This window comes from Diabrotica virgifera, chromosome 6 (assembly GCF_917563875.1).
Source record: "Diabrotica virgifera virgifera chromosome 6, PGI_DIABVI_V3a".
NCBI lineage: Eukaryota > Metazoa > Arthropoda > Insecta > Coleoptera > Chrysomelidae > Diabrotica > Diabrotica virgifera.
The window spans coordinates 162,803,201-162,825,044 of record NC_065448.1 but is presented as its reverse complement, the minus strand read 5'-3'; the positions used below and the strand labels follow the sequence as shown (position 1 = coordinate 162,825,044).

At 31.8% G+C, this 21,844-nt stretch overlaps 1 protein-coding gene across 1 annotated transcript in view; it reads left to right on the top strand.

Annotated features, from left to right (window-relative positions):
- Nucleotides 1-21,844, top strand: part of LOC114328374 (mediator of RNA polymerase II transcription subunit 16) — a 164,307-nt gene that overhangs the window by 16,489 nt on the left and 125,974 nt on the right. Inside the window, exon 4 of the mRNA XM_050653349.1 lies at nt 12,987-13,236. Coding sequence (XP_050509306.1) covers nt 12,987-13,236 — 250 coding nt within the window. The remainder of the gene's footprint in view (nt 1-12,986; nt 13,237-21,844) is intronic.

Sequence of the window (21,844 nt, the reverse complement as noted above, 5' to 3'; positions counted from 1 at the left end):
ACAGGAACTAAGAGAATAATATGAGACAACTCGAAAGCAAAAACTAACAGAAGCAAATAACACAGAGGAAATATAGAGACATATAAAAGAATCCATTTTGAATTCAGCTGAAGATGTACTAGGACAGGGGGAAATAAAAATAAGGAAAGATTGGTTCGATACAGAATGCGAAATCAAAATAAACAGAAAAATCAAGCAAGAAATAAATGGATATCAACTAAAGAAGAACATCATCGAAATTAATACAAAAAAAGTAGCAGACCAGTGTTGCAGAAACAAAAAAAAGCTGTGTATGGAAGATTTGTTAAAGGACTAGAAGAGAATAGTAATTACAGCACTAAACTATTTGGATACCTAAAAGCTCAACAAAGGAAAGGTAGACCAGAGGTTAAAATTTACAATGGATCATGGGAAACATACTTTACAGAACTATAGTATATAAATGCACAGAAAGCCCCGAAGAGGAAGAATGCGCTGCGCAATGGAAGACATGAGAGATAATGAAATAGGGATACCAATATATGAATATTTATACATCATTAAAAAAATAAATAGAAAAATGACCTGGCCCAGTAGTATGTTCAGATTATCGGAGAATAGGCTATTTTTGGGAAAAGTTATTTACCAGCAATTTTATTGCTGGAATCGAATCTTAAGATTGTATATATTAATAATATAGGTATGCGAAGTCCGCAGATAGTGTGCTACTTTTTTTATAAACAAAATGGCGTCCGAAAATCGTGTTTTTTTTCAATTTTTGCTCTATAACTCCAAAGATTTTAACTTTACACCAAAAACACCCAAATAAAAATTCACCGTAATTAAGTCTGCATAGAGACGTGTTTTTCTCGATTTACTTCGACAAAAATTTTCCCCGGAAAATGCGGGTCCTTCCAACACAATCTTTAATTTTCAATTAAAATTTTAGATAAGTAATTGTTTATCAATAATTAAATAACTTGGTAGTATAAAACCTCTTTTCGTATAGATTATAATTCCAGAAGCCGATGGAAATGGAATGAACAGTTTAGCAACAATTGAATTGTTAATTAAAAATTTACGGTCGCTATAATAACCACAATAATTATGGTACATAAGAATAACTAGAATTTTTGTATAAAAAGACTATCTAAGGTACTTTACAGAATTGAAATTTGACTATTTAAGTGGCCTCGGGAATATTTTAAAATTATAAACAATTTTTTGGTTTATAAACAAATAGGATATCTCGGGAAATATTAAATTAAATAATAAAAACGGTATTGGAAAAAAGCGGCAGGACGCTTTTTTTAAAAGAAAAAACGTTTAATTGTGATGAGTGGTTCCTCAGATACAACCGGTCAAAGTTGACCGGCATTTACGGCAAGTATATAAACAATAGGATCATAATTTTTGAACCATCACCTTTTTATTTTTGTCCTCTTTCTCCTCACCAATGTTCATATCTTTAAAAACTCCTAACATGTATTATTATAATAGTTCAAAATCGGTATACGTTAAAAAAATGCATTTTCTCGGCTTCCCATGGAGCAATTTTCTTCATTCTTTTTTTGTTCCCAAGTAACTCGAGTAGAGCCATCTAACGAACGCATTATTAAATGTCAAACTTGTTTTGTTTTGTTATAATAAATTAATTTATTTATTATATCAAAAATTTTTAATTTGTTTAAATAAAGATTGTTTAAATAATTATACAGCTCTCAAATGAGATTATTTGTGTTTTAACGTTAAAAGGTACACTTGAAATAAGTTTATCTAAAAAAAGTCTACAACTGGAAAAAATATGTAATTTTCATTACTTATAAATAAATAAATCTATTATAACAAAACAAAAGCAAGTTTGACATTTATTAATGCGTTAGTTAGATGGCTCTACTCAAGTTACTTGGGAACAAAGAATGAAGAAAATTGCTCCATGGGAAGCCGAGAAAATGCATTTTTTTAACGTATACCGATTTTGAACTTTGAGATTCCTTTTTCTCCTACCTAATTTTTGATTGGAATTTTGCCATTTTTAGCAATTTTCACTCGTAATATCGATAGTTTTTATTATAATAATATATGTTATGAGTACTTTAAAGATATGAAAATTGGTGTGGAGAAAGAGGACAAAAATAAAAAGATAATGGTTCGAAAATATGATCCTTTTGTTTATATATTTGCCGTAAATGCCGGTCAACTTTGACCGATTGTATCTCAGGAACCACTCATCACAATTAAACATTTTTTTTAAAGCATCCTGCCGCTTTTTTTCCAATACCATTTTCATGATTTAATATAATTTAATATTTCCCGAGATATTATATTTGTTTATAAGCCAAAAAATTGATTACAATTTTAAAATATTCCTGAGGCCGCTTAAATAGTCCAATTTTAATTCTATAAAGTACATTAGATAGGTACAGTGTATTTTTATACAAAAATCATAGTTATTCTTATGTATCATAATTATTGTGGTTATTGTAGCGACCGTAAAATTTTAATTAACAATTCAATTGTTGCTGAACTGTTCATTCAATTTCCATCGGCTTCTGGAATTATAATCTATACGAAAAGATCTTTTATATTACCAAGTTATTTAATTATTAATAAACAATTACTTACCTAACATTTTAGATGAAAATTTTAAAGATTTTGTTGGAAGAACCCGTATTTTCCGGGGAAAGTTTTTGTCGAAGTAAATCGGGGAAAACACGTCTCTATGCAGAATTTAATTACGGTGAATTTTTATTTGAGTGTTTTTGGTGTAAAGTTAAAATCTTGGGAGTTATAGAGCAAAAATTGAAAAAAAAACACGATTTTCGGGCGCCATTTTGTTTATAAAAAAAGAATGTGTGTGTACTTTGTACGCACGTAAGAAGTTATACTTCTTACCCCAGGCTGTGGGTGAAAAAACGTGATATAATTCAGGAATTTTTGAAACCTATCAGGTGTTGTAAAGGACGATGCCAGGAATAACGTATACTAAAATGTAACCAAAAATTTTGTGCGGTTTTTTATTTATGACGATTTTCATTTGTTAAATTTACAATTTTTAAAGATTATTAATTTTGCAGCTTAGGATATTCATTTTAGAGAAAAACTTTTCAATAGAAAATTGTAGTAAATTAAAAAACCTACAATTTGAGCTATCGCAAGTTTAATTTCGTTAATACGTTATTGCAAAACAGCTTGCGAAAGGTCCAAAATGGCCGTTTTTTGCAATTGCCTTATTTATTGTAAAAATAACTATTATGTATTTTTTAAGGCTTTAAAATAAAGATCTTTCAATCCTAAACATAAAAAAAATTTGTAGTGTCCGATTGGTGAACTTGTTGTTTAGATATTATAATTTGTTTATCCCAAGAGGTCAAATTTCCAAGGCTATAACTTTTAGAAAAAAAATCGTACAGAGTTAATCCAAGATCCAGTCTCTTTCTAAAGACTTATATTTTCATATTCTGATGTAAATAAATGCGTATAACATTTTTCAACCTATTATTTCGGGTTTGAAAATAAGGGGGCAAATTTCGTTATAAACATTTAGAACTGAAGCCGCCCCTGTACATCCAATGAGTTTCTAACTTGCAGGTTATTGTTGCTGAAGACAAAATAAAGATTCAAAACTAAATAGAAATTTTCTACGACCAACTTAAGTCGAGATAATTGTTTTTGTTTTATTAAATCGTAGTGACTCTATTTATAACAATTAAGAAATTATTTCACAGTCATTGACCAAAGAAAGACTTATATTATCTTAAAATAAAAATTATTTTAACCGAAAATTACATTTAATTATTGAAAATGATTTTTAAAGTGTAATGGTGATTTATTTTTCGTTACGACTATGATTTATTGTGTCGGTTGCCCTTAGCAACGGCTAGCAACTTATAATACATTGTATCACGGTTTTTGCTTTAAATTTTACAGCACCGCTTGGATTGACATGAAATTTGGCAAACACATAGATAACATGTTAAAGAATAAAAATGATATTGGGCCTCTTTGTGCTTTTGTCCTGGGGGTGAGTTCACCCCTTATGACGGGTGAAAAAATATATGTTCAAAATAAGTTCGGAAATGGATAAAACGTCTAATTCTAAACACTTTTCGTTCTATAGCATTTTTTCACCAAGTTAATAACTTTCGAGTTATTTTCGAGTAAATACCTTAATTTTTCAACAACACGCAAAAAAACACGTTTTTAGGCGGTTTTTGACAAATAACTCAAAAAATAAGTTTATTGAAAAAATGGGTTTTAATAAAAGTATAGCCAATTAAAAATTGAAAAAAATGATGTATGCATGAAATCTCTAGACCCAGTATAAAGAAAGTTCTAGCTAATGAAAAATAGGTTCATATCCGTCAAATTTCAAAGTGAATTATTTCAACGTGAAATAATGAAAAAATCATGCACTTTTTGGAAAAAAATCATTTTTTAAAGTATTTAAGAAAATATGTATATCTGTTTTTAAAAAATGTTTATAGCATCAAAAGTAAGCAAGTTACTCTGAAAATAAAGTTGATCTCTTTTTTTTTTGGTAAAAAAACTCGAAAGTCAACCCCCAATTAGCATCTTAAATCAAATTAATTATTACATTACCGCTTCACAAGTTACTTTGCTCATGTATTATTTATATGATCTGTAAGTATCATCGGTTCAAAGGGCTTATTTAAAAAAAATTGGTTTTAAAGTAAATCTGTTTTAATTTTTAATTTAAAAAAAAATGTTTTTTTCTAAATAACTTAAAATTTATTAATGTGACCAAAAATCACAAAGAGTAAAAAAATTTAGTTTTTGCTGTTATGCATTTTTTGCTTTTTTTTTGTAAGGCAAAAATTTGTTAATATATGGCTGTTCTAAATTTGCATACACTGGTGATTATTGACTAGTTCAAGTCCTTTTAACTACTGCCCCTTCAAAAATAAGCACTTTGAACCAATGAAATTTACAGACATAAACGACACATACACGAGTAAAACAACATTGAAGTAAAATTGATTAATTTCATTTTTGATGCTAATTAGGGGGTGACTTTCCCGAGTTTTTTGACCAAAAAAAAAGAGATCAACTTTATTTTCAGCGTAACTTGCTTACTTTTGATGCTATAAACTTTTTTTTTTTAAACAGATATACATATTTTTTTAAACACTTAAAAAAAGTTGTAATGATTTTTCTCCAAAAGTGCATGATTTTTCGGATATTTCACGTTGAAATAATTCACTTTGAAATTTGACGGATATGAACCTCTTTTTCATAAGCCTAGAACTTTGTTTCTACTGGGTCTAGAGATTTCACGCGTACAACATTTTTTTCAATTTTTAATTTTCTATATTTTTGTTAAAACTTTTTTTCAATAAAATACTTACTTTTTGAGTTATTTGTCAAAAACCACCTAAAAACGTGTTTTTTTTGTTGCTGAAAAATGAAGGTATTTACTCGAAAATAACTCGAAAGGTATTAACTTGGTAAAAAAATGCTATAGAACAAAAGGTGCTTAGAATTAGACGTTTTATCCATTTCCGAACTTATTTTGAACATATATTTTTTCACCCCTTATAAGGGGTGAACTCACCCCTAGGACAAAAGCACACAGAGGTCCAATATCATTTTTATTCTTTAACATATTATCTATGTGTTTGCCAAATTTCATGTCAATCCAAGCGGTGCTTTAGAATTTAAAGCGAAAACCGTGATTTAATGTATTATAAGTTGCTAGCCGTTGCTAAGGGCAACCGACACAATAAATCACAGTCGAAACGAAAAATATATCTCCACTACATTTTAAAAATCATTTTTAATAATTAAATGTAACTTTCGGTCAAAATAATTTTTATTTTAAGATAATATCAGTCTTTCTTTAGCCAGTGACTGTGAAATAATTTCTTAATTGGTATAAATAAAGTCACTACGATTTAAGAAAACAAAAACAATTATCTCGGCTTCAGTTGGTCGTAGAATATTTTTATTTGGTTTTGAATCTTTATTTTGGCTTCAGCAACAATAATCTGCAAGTTAAAAACTCATTGGATGTACAGGGGCGGCTTCAGTTCTAAATGTTTATAACGAAATTTGCCCCCTTATTTTCAAACCCGAAATAAGAGGTTGAAAAATGTTATACGCATTTATTTACATCAGAATATGAAAATATAAGTCTTTAGAAGGAAAGTGGATCTTGGATTAGCTCTGTATGATTATTTTTCAAAAAGTTATAGCCTTGGAAATTTGACCTCTTGGGATAAACAAATTATAATATCTAAGCAACAAGTTCACAATTCGGGGACTACAATTTTTTTTGTTTGGTATTGAAAGATCTTCATTTTAAAGTCTTAAAAAATACATAAAAGTTATTTTTACAATAAATAACGCAATTGCAAAAAACGGCCATTTTGGACCTTTCGCAGGCTGTTTTGCAATGTTGTATTAACGAAATTAAACTTGTAATAGCTCAAATTGTAGGTTTTTTAACTTACTACAATTTTCTATTTAAAACTTTTTCTCTAAAATGAATATCCTAAGCTGCAAAATTAAAAATCTTTAAAAATTGCAAATTTAACAAATGAAAATCGTCATAAATAAAAAACCGCACAAAATTTTTGGTTACATTTTAGTATAAGTTATTCCTGGCATCGTCCTTTACAACACCTGATAGGTTTCAAAAATTCCTGAATTATATCCTGAAATCGACCTATTTTTCACCCACAGCTTGGACTATCTATTATAATATAATTTCAACGAAATAAATATACCTATTTAACAGTTACAATACAAAAAATTAACAATAATTACCAAAAATGAACCAAGACTTAACAATGCCAAATATTAAAAAAAAAAAAAAAAGAAAAAAATATGAATCGTCCGGGATTTGAACCCGCAATCTCGCGATTTTTTGATCTCTGGTCCAATTCTCTACCAACAAGGCCATCAAGCCACATGCTAGTTACCTTTCAGATATACATAATTATACATCACGGTGACAAGTGAAATATAAAAATAGATGTTTTATTATTTTACGCCCAAGGAAGACAAATCCAAAGACACAAAATTATAGTAAAAAACCTTTTAAACCACCTTTTTCAAATTGCGCAAGTTGTATTATTAATATTAATGTTAATAAATGAAATATAAATATTTTGACGTTTCACAATTTGACAATTCACTTTTAACTGCAGTGCCTTAAAATTTTTAAAGCACTAGTGCCTTAAAGTAGCATTTTTAACGCTCCTATGGAGTCCTAAAAATTGCATTTTTAACACGTTTGTAGAAAAATATATTTAAAAACACTAATATATTCTTTCCACACCTTTTCTGGACTGATACATACATAAATTAAAACATTTTGAAGTATAACTTCAAAAATATAATATGAAAACTATTTAAAAAGGCCGTATAACTATTAACTAACCTTTGTTGTTTCTCTTCCCACAAATTTTAAAACGCAACAACCATACATAATCAAACCGTCAACCGTCCAAACCACAGCTGCGCTACAGTTGCCATATTGGATAATTTTTGACATGTCATTTGAACATCCAATCAGAACAAAGTTATAATGCGCATGCGCCGGGATCGTAGGTTTTAACATATAAAAATTCACCCTCATATCGCGCGTAAAGAAGTATAACTTCAAAAAGTAGCACACTATATGCGGACTTTGCATACCTATATTATTAATATATACAATCTTAAGATTCGATTCCAGCAAAGAAATTGCTGGTAAATAACTTTTCTTTGTATTTTGCTAATTAGCCCAGAGTACAGATGAAATTCCCAATGAACTAATTAAAAACGGAGGGGAAAATTATTAACAAGCATCTATAATCTAATAATTAGAATATAGGAAGCAGAATAAATGCCCTGGGATTGGAAAGAAGGCATAATTATACCAATATTTAAGAAAAGAGAAGTAACAGACTATAACACCTATAGACGAATATCTCTACTGAGTACAACATACAAAATTCTAACAGCTCTCATAAAACAAAAATTCACTCATTTCACAGAGAAAAAAATTGGGAACTACCAGCAAGTATTCAGAGATCCACTACATACTAATTACACAAACAATCTAGGAATGCCATGAACACAACATAGAACTCCACACCCTCTTCTTAGACCTCAGATAAGCCTTGTACTTTTACAAACAAGAAATAAATTATTTATTAAAATGAAAAATCAAGATATACCGACAAAGCGAATCAGATTAACAAAAATGACTATGGATGGATCTCAAGCTAATAGGTCTGGATCCCGCGTATGAAAAAAAAGTTGATTAATAGCAAGCTGAAAATTTGTTAATAGCTTAAGGGTGCCTAGTCGGATAAACTTTGATATATGGGAACACTGGAATAGGGGCAGTTTTAATTGTGGAACAGGTTAAAAATTTGGAACGGTCACACCACGAAAACGGCACATATATTTTGTCCGACAGAACAGACTTAAACTCTTCGAACAGAGATTAAACTCTCATGCAAAAATCAGACTGCTATTTATCACCAAATAAGCGTTTTAATGAGTGGAACATGTAGAATATGTCAAATGACAGGAATTATGACGGGTGATAAATAGCAGTCTGATTTTTGCATGAGAGTTTAATCTCTGTTCGGAGAGTTTAAGTCTGTTCTGTCGAACAAAATAAATGTGCCGTTTTCGTGGTGTGACCGTTCCAAATTTTTAACCTGTTCCACAATTAAAACTGCCCCTGTTTCAGTGTTCCCATATATCAAAGTTTATCCGACTAGACACCCTTAAGCTATTAACAAATTTTCACCTTGCTATTAATCAACTTTTTTTTTCATACGCGGGATCCAGACCTATAAAGTAATAACAGGAGAAGGTAGCACAAAATAAATTGCAATAGAAGTGCGACAAGGCGATCAACCACACTATTCAGCATAGCAGTAGAAGGAACAGTGAAGGCCAGCGGAATTAATGGAACTATAGCCAGCTCCTCAACATAAATAGAAGCCTATGCAGGTGACATAGTTCTTATGGGAAGAGACAAGGAAAGATTAAAAGAAGCAGTACCAACCCTGGCAAATGATGCACGGAAAAGAGGTCTAGAAATGAATGAAGGAAAAACAAAATATCTACTCTGCTCTAGAAGAGAATAACAAGATGAGAAAAATCAAGATAGAAAACTACACTTGTGGAAAGTCCAACAATTTAAATATTTGGGAGTACAGTAAAACCTGCCATATCCGGATTAATGTGGCGACAGACCGATCCGGATGTGAAAAAATCCGGATATCAAGACCACTTCTTTTATAGTCTCTGAAACGTTTTCTCTTTCATACATTGCAGTAATCAACGCTGTCAATAACCTTCGTCGATAGACACGTTTTATAGACTCTATAATACCTTGATCTATAGGCTTACGGAGGGATGTCACATTTGGGGGCAAAAAAGATACTTTATTTCGCCATCTTTTAGTTCTTTTGGGTCGGGATGAGAGGGTGCGTTATCCAACAGCAGGACTGCCTTTCGCGGTAAATTTCAGTAGATGTGGACGGCAGAACCGTCCGGATATGGGGAGGTACGGATATGACAGGTCTGGATGTGGCAGATTGTACTGTAATTGTAAATGGCAAAAATAAGAGAAGTGAAGAAGTAATGTAGCGAATATTAGCAGGCAACAAAACATACTGGAGATATCATAGGCTAATGAAGGCCAAGAACTTATCCAGAAATACAAAACTGAAAATATACAGTTGCAATCAGACCAGTACTTGTTTACATACGCAGTAGAGACAATGTGCCTCACAGATAAAGATGAAAAATTAAGAATACGGTGGAACCCTGATGAGTCGGCCCCCGATAACCCGGAAGTCCGGCTAACCCGGACCGATTTTCAATAGATAAACATTTTGATTTTCAGTATTTTGTATTTTGACAACGACACTCGATTTGGTCGTCGAAATGTTAATAAAATTATTTTTCAATTTAATTGTGGCTTATTTCCCATCAAAATACATAGTTAATTATCAGATAAACATTTCAACAATAAAAATGTATGTAATATAATATTTGAGAGATAATGTGTATTTGTGTAATTTGAACTATACGATAGTAAAAATGACTCATGGCACACGCCGTGCCGGCAGAAACAACAGACACCTGTCTGTAGTATTCCTTTATATATTTCAAACACAGTGGCGTAGCTGACAGGCCCGCAGTGCCTGCAAGGCGGGGGGGTCGCGACGTTAGGAGGGGCCCCTTAAAGCCTTCAAGCTTAATACTTCTACTTTCTTTAAATTGGGAACCAAAACATATTTTGTTGTTTTTATTCAATAATTCTTGATACCACTCAAGATATTTCAAAACACGGCTGAGGTTTATTTTCCGATATATAAAAATAAGTTGCGATGAAAATAATTTACCTTCCAAAGCAGAAGTTCTTGAAAGTGTTTTGGGATTTATTCGCATATTAGACCAAATTGCAGAAAGTCTTGTAAATTGAATTTTAAAATTTATACAATCAAAGTACCTTTCCATACACAACTGCAGAGGAAAGGGTTATGGTGGGACGTTATGAGTGGTGTATATTCAAGCATACAAAGGTGCATAACTGACATTGAAAAAACAGCTTCCTATGTTCATTGTGCATCCCATCATCTGAACCTAGTGTTGAATGATGTCTTTGATGGTGTACAGGAGTTGTTTTTTTAGGATATACCTAATTAAACGATTATGTTTTTTAGTGCAAGTATTAAAATGTGATATGAACTATGTACTATTATAACTTTGGATTCATCCCGTTTGCCAATACTTAAAAGGTGAAACTCGGTGAACATCCAAACATGATGCTGTTAGGGCTTTGCGTCGAACTTTCCGACAAGTAATGAAATCTTTAACGAAAATTTCGTTGCTATCTGAAAAACGATAAAAAATTAGAAGCTAATGCATTATTAGAGCATATGAATAATTTTGAATTTGTCGTTAATATTACTATTCAATCTAAAATACTTAACTTGATTATTCTAACATCAAGACTTTTGCAATCTGAAATGGCAGAGTTAACGGCCTCCCTTCAACTTTTTCAAAAACCTCGTGATAATCCTCGAGAAATGAGAAATCCGTTTTCCGAAACTTTAGCAAAAGCACCAGGAATAGCAGAATAGTGGGGTATTACACCAAAATTTAAAAATAAACGGATAAAACGTATAAAAAATTTTACGATGAGCTCAGCTGAGACGAAAAAATAACTTATAGCAAAAAAAGTTTTGAAGTTAATGTTTTCAATGTACCCCCAGCCCCCCCCCCCCCCCATCCCAACTTATTTATTTTTAGCACAAAACAAATTATAACATCAATGTTTTGAACTTTACGCGATCCCTCTGCAGGTGACAGTCATAACTTTGATTTTTTTAAATGGGAAAGTAGGTACAGCATGTGACACCTCTTTTAAAACCTTTTGAGATACTGATTACAAAAATGTATAATACTTGCGCAAAATTTCGGTCCAATGCTTTTTAAATGCATTAATTTTTTTAATCATGAGAAAACTAATTTTTTGAAAAATTTAAACGCAGAATAAAATATTGCATTCTATGCAAATATGCAACTTCTATAATGTTTATTTTAATAAGTTACAGGGGTGAAAACGAAAGAAAACTTAGTATGATTTTTAATTTCAAATCACTCAAAAGAAACTTTTTGTTTATTCTAAGGGACTGACGACACTCGGTAATAATGTAATCTTTCATTCTGCGTTTAAGTTTAAAAAAAAATACTCATTAGTTTTCTCAGTATTCGAAAAAAATGAATGCATTTAAAAAGCATTTGACCGAAATTTTGGCCAAGTATTATACATTTTAGTAATTAGTATTTCAAAAGCTTTTAAATGAGGTGTCACATGATGTACTTTCCCATTTAAAAAAATCAAATTTATGACTGTTACCTGAAGAGGGATCTCGTAAAGTTCGAAACTTTGATGCTATAATATACTACGATTATTTTAAAAATCGACCTGTCCGAGCGTGTTTGTCGAATTAAGATACGTGTATCGGTTTTCATGTCTATTCCCAAAAAATCTAAGTATTAACACTAACTGCTGAAGGCCAAATATTGTAATTTACACATTTTAGTATTATACTGTTATTAGTTGTCGTTATGTTTATAATACGGGGGCCCACAAAAATTTTCGCGGGGGGCCCTCCATCTTCAGCTACGCCACTGTTCAAACAGCATTGTTTAAAAAGACTAAATAAAAGACTATTTAAAAAAATTTTTTTCAAACAATGGTCTTTAGTTTGCACTGTTCTTAAATAGCATAACATCGATTGTGACTGTATTGTGTGTATTTAGTACAGTCTGTATATTGTTCGCTTCCGTTTGCTTTGCTTACGTTTGTGTTTGCGTGTTTTTAGTAATTTAGATGTGTAGGTACTGTGCATATTTATATATATTTCATGTTATTTCAATTCTAACGGAGTTTATCTGTAAATAAACCGTATTTTATTAATTTTTACCATATTCTCCGGCTAACCCGGATTTTCGATAACCCGGATCGGCCGCGGTCCCGATTAATCCGAGTTATCGAGGTTCCACTGTATTCAAAAGTAAAATCATCAAAAAAATTATGGGTCCTATATGAATGGAAAACTATATAGTTAGATTTATTAAAGCGCAGAGACTGAGATGGCTAGGACACATAGAGAGAAGGAAAAATGGCCTACTAGTTAAGAAGGTCACCAGATAGAAGCCAGAAACTAAAAAGCCAAAGTGAAGACCCAGAGGGAGATGTGAGGACCAGATCATGAGGGACATCAAAATCCTGAAAGTGGGAAACTGGAGGGAACTAGGTACATATCGAAATTAGTGGAAGAAATTCTAATGAAAGCCAAAACTTTGATAATACACAAGAAGAATGAAGAGTGATTCACCGCAATAAACGAATCAGAGAGCTGTAAGTAAGAGCGACAAACATTCCAAACATTTGTTTGACGAAAGTAAAAATTCGCCTTGTCTGTATTATTGCATTTATTTTTAAATTTATATTTTTTCAGATATGTCTCAATATTGAGAAAAAAGACAGTTCATCTTACATAGAAAAATTCCAGCATGTAAAATTTGCTTGTTCTGTGAAACAGTTTGGAAGTAAACCAGCCATCGGTGCCCTTTTACTCACAACTACTGGAATGCTAGCTGCTGTATTACTACCACAGCCAACATGTCAAACTCCGATGACTATGGCAACTGAAAGTTTGGGCCCAACAAGAATGTTCATTAAGACTGCCGATATCTGTTATGGAAAAAGTAAGTTGTGATGTTTGATAATCTTTCCTATGGCACTACAGCCCAAGTCGGCCCCTAGCCTCCCTCAGCATCCGCCTCCAAGAATCTCTGTCCTTGGGTGCTCTCATCCAGTTATCCACCCTCAATATTTCTTTAGTATCGGTTCTCACTTCGTCTATCCACCTCTTCCTTGATCTTCCTACTGGCCGACGTCCCACAATAGTTCCACTATACTCTGGGCTAATTAGCAAAATTCATTGAAAAGTTATTTACCAGCAATTTTATTGCTGGAATCGAATTATAAGATCCTCCATATTAATAATATAGGTATGCAAAGTCCGCAGATAGTGTGCTACTTTTTTTATAAACAAAATGGCGCCGACAAATCGTATTTTTTCCAATTATTGCTCTATAACTCCGAAGATTTTAACTTTACAACAAAAACACCCAAATAAAAATTCACCGCAATTAAATTCTGCATAGAGATGTTTTTCACGATTTGCTCCGACGAAAATTTTCCTCGGAAAATTCGGGTTTTCCTAACAAAAACTCTAATTTTCAAATAGAGTTTTAGGTAAGTAATTATTAATCAATAATTATTAAATAACTTAGTGACATAAAAGCTTTCTTGGTATAGATTGTAATTCCAGAAGCCGGTGAAAATTAAACGAATATTTTAGCAACAATTCAATTGTTAATTAACAATTTATGATCGCAATAAAAACCAAAATAATGATGATACATTAATCAAACTTATAAAGATTATAAAGATGAGATGCTTATTTAATATTTTATCGACAAAATATAAATTTTTCTTTTTTTGCATAATCTTTAAATTTTGAAAAAAAATAGTTATAATACGCTGGTCTAATTAGTAAAGTACAAAGAAAGGTTATTTACCAGCAATTTTATTGCTGGATTCGAATTATAAGATCCTATATATTATTAATATAGGTATGCAAAGTCCGCAGATAGTGTGCTACTTTTTTTATAAACAAAATGGCGCCGACAAATCGTATTTTTTTCAATTATTGCTCTATAACTCCGAAGATTTTAACTTTAAACCAAAAACACTCAAATAAAAATTCACCCCAATTTAATTCTACATAGAGGAATGTTTTTCCCGATTTGCTCCGACGAAAATTTTCCTCGAAAAATGTGGGTTTTCCCAACAAAATCTCGAATTTTCAAATAATTTTTTTGGGCCAGTAATTATTTATTAATAATTATATAGCTTAGTGAAATAAAAGATTTCTTGGTATAGATTATAAATTCAGAAGCCGGTGAAAATGAAACGAATATTTTAGCAACAATTCAATTGTTAATTAACAATTTACAGTCGCAATAACAACCAAAATAATCATGAGACATTGATCAAACTTAGAAAGATTATAAAGGTGTGATGCCTATTTAATATTTTGTCGACAAAATATAAATTTTTTATTTTTTTGCATAATCTTTTAATGTTTAAAAAAATTCTTATAAACAAATTAACATTTCTCAGAAATTGTTTATTATATTCTAATTTTAAAAAATACTTAAAATGCGTATTTCATAGGTCTTGAAAATGAATGCTTTAAAAAATTTTTCCAACCATTTGCAAAAAAGTTATGAAACAGCAAAGTAAATATACGATATCTCCGTTGTTTATAATTTGTTTAATTGTTTCAAAGCTTAAAAGCGAGTCTATGGTACAATCTAATTACTCACAAAGAATGTCAAAAATAGTGCAATGGTTATATTTTAGTCAAAGATTAAAAATACTTTTTTTTGTAATTTTTAGCGCAGAAGTAGGCCTGATACAGAGTCGGAGCTAAAATATTCACTCGAAGCGACTGACACGCAGCATACATTATTTATTAAAAGTGTACGTCGCGCGGCCGCCGGTCGTCGCTCCGAGTGAAAATTTTAGCTACAGTACTGTATTATTCTACTTTCGTGCGTGTAAATTACAAAAAAATATATGTATAATCTTTAATTAAAATATAACCATTAAACTTATAATCGATATTTTTTTGTAAATAATTAGCTTGTACTTTAAACTCACTTCTACGCTTTGAAAGAATTTAAAAAAATTATAAACACCGTAGTAATCGTATGTTTACTTTGCTGTTTCATAACTTTTTTGCAAATGGTTGCAAAAAAGTTTTAAAGCATTCATTTTCAAGATATTTGAAATGCGCATTTTAGCTATTTTTTAAAATTATAATATAAAAACTTTCTGAGAAACGTTAATTTGTTTACATAGGCGTAACCAGGGGGGGGTTTTGGGGGTTGTAACCCCCCCCCATTGGGATGTACTTTGCGCTCTATACGCTTAACACCATAGCCCTCAGAGACCTTCCAGTAGTTGTAACCCCCCCCTTAGGATCATCCTGGTTACGCTTATGTTTGTTTATAACTATTTTTTTTTAACAGTTAAAGATTATGCAAAAAAATTAAAAATTTATATTTTGTCGAGAAAATATTAAATAGGCATCTCATCTTTATAAGATTTCAAAGTTTGATCAGTGTATCATAATTATTTTGGTTATTTTGGTTTATCGAGATATTTTGAATATTTGTCAAATCCACCACATATTTCTATATGGTTAAGTACGATTTGTAGAGACCTGTTAATAATCTGAAAATTTATTTATAATTTACATTTTTAGGTATATTTTGAAAAAGAACCTACATCTCGATAAAAGGTGACTTATGAAAAAAAGACTAAGAGGCAAAAGTTTTAAAAACACTGTGTTTAACTAATGGTACCACAATAATAGTTTAATTGGAACGTACACAAACATTTGGAGGGTGTAAAGGAACAAAATCCCCATAAAATTTTTACTTAAATATATTGAAAAAGAAGCCGCATCTCAATAAAAACTGGCTTATCGAAAAAATACTAAGAGGCAAAAAAAGTTTTAAAAACGTTGTGTTTAACTAGCTGTACCGCAATAATGAATTACTTGGAACGTACACAAAAGTTTGGGGGGGGGGGGGGGTTAAGTGAAGAAAATCCCCATAAATCTTTTATGGGGTGGACAAATTTCACTATAATTTTGTTTAAAGATGTTCCTGCCATAAGAATGATACATGTCCATTTTCAATAAAAATCTCTAATAGTTTTCGATATATTGAAAAAAATCGATTTTCATTTTGTAACTTCAAAGGGCTGTAACTTTTTTTATGAGCACATTTGTACAAAGGTAAGTTAGGTTCAATCGAACTATTTTTGATCCCAGAATGTGTGGTATAATTTATGACCAATCTTTTCGGGACACCCTGTATATGTTGCTATTAGTCGTATGATGGTTTTATATATTTTAAACTTTACTTCAATATGAACGTCTTTGGATTCAAACACCTGCGACGAAAAGAAGTATGCTTTGTTAGCAAGATTATTCGTTTCGGTATTTCATCCTCCTCGTTGCCGTCCTCATTTATCTGTACACCCAGGTATGTGAGCTATTTTACTACTTCAATGTTAGTGTCGTCTATTGTCAAATTCTGCAAATTTCGTTGGTCCCTTGCTTGTATTAGGGCTTTGTTTTTATTTACGTTGACGGCTAGCCCTATTTCTTTCGCATTTTCTTCAAAGCTCCACATAAAGGTGTGTGATGTCCCTTGCGGTTCTTCCCATAAAGTTTACATCATCTGCGTACACTACAATCTGCTTAGACTTAAGTTGGATTTATAGTTTGACGTAGCGTAGACGTAGACGTAACGGAGACGGAAGAAACGGACTGGAGACGTAAGAAAATAATATGTCAATTTATAATTCGACATAGCGGAATTTTTGCGCATGAGTAGAAACAATGACTTAATTCAACAACATAACCTATAAATTATACGAACCGTAAACAAACTTTGTGTTTATTTATTTATACTATTATTTATTATAATATATACGCATCCGTTTTGTGTGTTACATAAATTAGGAAATACACGAAGGTATGCTCATTGGTGCCGTGAGATTTCCAACTATTTTGTTTCATTTCCTAGTCTTTACAAAAATGTTTAATGTTTATTGGATTTACCTATCGTATATGTGTGGATAACCCCGAATTAGACTAATAAACAACTCCTATTTATCTGAAATATTGAAACTACACTATGATATATTTTTATTAAATTAATAACTTATTGTAACAAAGAATATGTTGACAAACAACTTTTTACAAAAGGGTTGAGAGGGCGGGTCCACTTTGAGTGACAGAGCAAAATTCTTCCTTATGATTGGCTAGACATAAGAAACGCACTGTAAAAGATGAAACTTGGCCAACGCTTTCGTTCCGTTACGTTTCTCTTACGTTCCGTTATCCGCTTACGTTCATTTATAAACAAGAGTACACAAAACTCGGTGTTGAACTTTTCCAGTGCGTCTACGTTACGTCTTCGTCTACGCTACGTCAAACTATAAATCCAACTTTAACAATAATTTTTTTGTGTTTATGGACATTTTTCTTATGACATATTCCATACATAAATATTAAATAGAGTCGGTGCCAGCCCATCTCCCTGTTTTAGCTCTTTAGGTATCTAGAAGAGATCTGTGATTTTGAACTCGTACTTGCGTTTCTGTGTGAGTCATGGTGGCTTAAACTAACTTTACCAATTTCTTTGGTATATCAAATTCTTGCATACTTACGTATATTTTATCTCTACGTATGTTATCATTTATCATAGGCTTGTCGAAAATCTACAAAGATTTGGTAGATACCTTTGTCGTTCTCCCATGCCTTAGATAATATCTGTTTAACGTTGAACAGCTGGTGTCAATAGTAGACCGTTCTGATCTAAATCCGGCCTAGTATTCCCCTATTACCAGAGAACTGCAGTTCTCGTTAGTGGCGCACAATACCTCTACAAGCGACACTATATATACACGGAATTTTCGATTTTCTAAATCTGAATTGAAAACCGGGCCAAATCCCATCTTAAAGTTTAGGAAAAGACTCGTCCATCCATATGTCAACTCTCCATTTTGGTCCAAGGGTGTGGATTTTACGGCCCTTCCCATTTAGGGTCTGTTTTTCGTTGTCGTCCCCAAAAATCCCAAAAATTTCAATAATTTAAGTCCGGCCTTTGCGGCTTCTAATAGTACTCATCAGTACCTTTCCAACGCATGTCTAATTTTGAAAATCGGTTATTAGACTATTAAAAAGTTACCGAGCTCAGAAGTATGACTCAATTTTTATTTAAAAAGGGGAAAATTTTTTTAGCTATGTATGTATGTATGTATGTATGTATGTATGCATGTGGAAAAGTTACACCGATCGGAATTTTTTTTCTGTGTTTCAAGAGGGGGTCTGGGCCGATTCAGAACCGGTGTAGTTTGTGACTTTTGGCCACCCATAAGCCAGCAAGAGGGCTTTGTAGATACAAAATAGCATATTTTTTGGGCGTATAATATATCTTAGGTTCGAGGAGAGACAGGAAAACCGCAAATATACCAAATCAATAGCGTAGAGTTAAGCTTTCAAATGGTGCCTAAGCGGTTAGGATCAGACATACACACGGCTCAGTATAGCCGAAAAACTGAAAAACTAATCTTTGAAAATTTTGGTTTTTTGACAATTACTCAAAATTTCAACCCACGAATTGCGTCAATAACTGAGCGTTTGTAGGAGGACTCTAGACGCGTCTAACGAAGTATACCTCATATCTGGGAAAATTCGAATTTTTAAATTATAGGCTTCATAAGTATGATCAAATCTATTTCTTATGGGGAAAACGGTTTTTCAAGTTCAATAATTCCTGTAATACCTTCAGTTATCATACTTGACCTTGGATATGCATCAGATACTACTTGCCAATACGTTTCAAACTCATGTTTAATGATCAAAATCGGTTAAGCCGTTCAGAAGTTATCGAGTTCCCGAGTAGTGGTTACGACGCTAAGATTGATCGTGTAGTCTGAGTTCATTTGCCGGCCATAATTATTAGGATGGCTGGGATATAAACTCGGATTGACTTATCACAAATCTGGTGTCGTAACTACTAGATCATTTTGGAGAGAATGCACAAAGGCGACCATTTATAGATTACATAGATATATTACATATATAGATAGATAGATAGATATATACATACATAGATAGATTACATACATAGATAGTGTTACGAAAGGTATCCACATATCAGCCAAGAATATGCGTTCACTTTTATACATCAAGAAATTTACTACCAATGTTTCTGTCACTGAATATATCACGAAGTACAGGACAACTTATCTAAAACTTGTCAAATCAGCTAAAAAAGCCTATTATCAAAATCGTCTGGGAAGCTCTAAAAGTGTTGCAAAAGAAACCTGGTCTATAATAAACGATCTTCGAAATAAAACTCACACAGCTCAATCATTTTCCCTTCCAAATCCTGAGAGTCTAAACGATTACTTCGTTAATGTCAGTAAAAATATAACATCAACTATTTTGCCGCAAAAAGATCCCATTTCCTATCTCCCTAATTCAAGAAAGGTCTCGAATTCATTATTTTTAAAACCAGTCGATAACTCTGAACTGACCCAAACAATCAATAGTATCAAAAGCAAATCATCCTGTAGTACTGATGGACTATCTATAAAAATTTTCTCTAATCTCACAGAAAATGTGTTGGAAATCCTCGTCTCACTAATTAATAATTCCTTCGAAAAAGGTCAATTTCCAGAGTGCCTAAAGACAGCCATTATTATTCCTCTTCATAAGGGTGGCGAAAAATCTAATGCCTGCAACTATAGACCTATTGCCTTACTACCGGTACTCTCCAAAATTATTGAGAGACTCATTAAAACTCGACTTATGTCTTTTATCGTTGATAGCAACATTTTATCTCAAAATCAATTCGGCTTTTTAACTAATAAATGTACCACTGATGCCATGTTTTCTGTACTACATGAGGTTTATCAAGCACTAAACAATAATTTTTATACTGCCACTGTTTTCTGTGACTATGCCAAAGCTTTTGATTGTGTAAATCACGACATCTTGATTAAAAAACTAAATTTCTATGGAATTAAAGGTATTTCTTTGAATTGGTTCCAATCCTACTTGAATAATAGGAAACAACTAGTTAGAGCAAATGATACTGACTCTAGTCTCAAAAACATTGTATGTGGAGTACCGCAAGGTTCAGTATTGGGTCCTCTTCTGTTCCTTATCTTTATAAATGACATCACTAATTTAAAAATCGATGGGAAAATTTTTCTTTTTACTCATGATACCAGTATCACTTGGAGCAACTCAACTATAGCATCTCTTCATGAAACTATAACTTCGGATCTACTGACGATAAAGACCTGGTCTGACTCTAATTTACTCTCTTTTAATGTAGATAAAACAGTAGCATTATCCTATAAAGGAGCTCTTCAACCTTTGCCTCTTAATAACAGTCAGATCAGTAACGTTGATTCTGTAAAATTTCTTGGTATTTTTTTAGACAGCAACCTCAAATGGTCCCTTCATATCGATTCGTTAAGTAAGAAACTCGCCTCAGCTTGCTTTGCAATAAGATCTGTCTCAAGGGAACTCAATTTAGCATCTTCTAAAATAACATATTTTTCATTATTCGAGTCTCATCTTCGGTATGGTCTTCCTTTTTGGGGTTCTAGTACAGCTGCTCAATTTGATGTTATTTTTAAATTGCAAAAAAGAGCAATAAGGTATTTGTTTGGCCTCAGAAGATCTACGCATTGCAGAAGTTACTTCAGGAATCACGGAATTTTAACACTTCCATCTTTATATATTCTAGAAACGGTTTGTTTAATTCGTAAACACCTTCATGCCTTTCCAGCAAGGCCCAATCATCTTTACTCCACCAGAAATTCAATCTTTGATATTTATTTACCGATCCCATGCACTGAGTTAGTAAAGAAATCTATATTATATTTCGCAAAAAAACTTTACAACCATCTGCCTTTACAACTTAAATCTGCAACATCTTTCCCAAAATTCTGTAAACTGACAAAAGCCTATCTATCTGAAAGACCATATTATTCAATAGAAGAATTTCTTAATGAATAACTAAGAAAATTGGGTTTCATACGCAGTAGCTTAAACTGTCAATTCCTAATGTTGTATTTTAGTTGTTGTAAGTATGTTAACTTTCAATTTGCAATGTATATAAATTTTGCAATTAATTGTTTTTGTCTTTGGTTTTATATCTTATTTACTGTATATTGACGATTTATCTAATTTTATTGAATTGTAGTTGTTATTTGTTATTTCTTGTTGATATTATTTTTCTTTTGACTGTATGTAAGCTTTGTCCATAAAATTGTAAAAATTTTCAGTGACAATAAAGCATATTTCTATTTTATTCTATTCTATAACGCTTAACGTGTAATCAAGAAACACTACATTCAACTTCATACATTTAATTTATAAAAAAACTTTGAAAAACTCCTGATAAAAGAATAAAAAACCGCTAAACGCCGTAAAAATGAGTGGCACATACAATATTTCAGTTACAAAAGAGCTGATATGAATATTACGTGGCGCGAAAATTTATTTTCATTTTGATGAAAAATAAAATTCTAGATTTATTTTGAAAGATTTTTTCCATATTTGCTAAATTTTAAGTAAAACGCGCCACAAAAGAGCCTCAAAATGCAAACTGTATCAAAGTTATTTTTTTGTGGCGCGTTTTA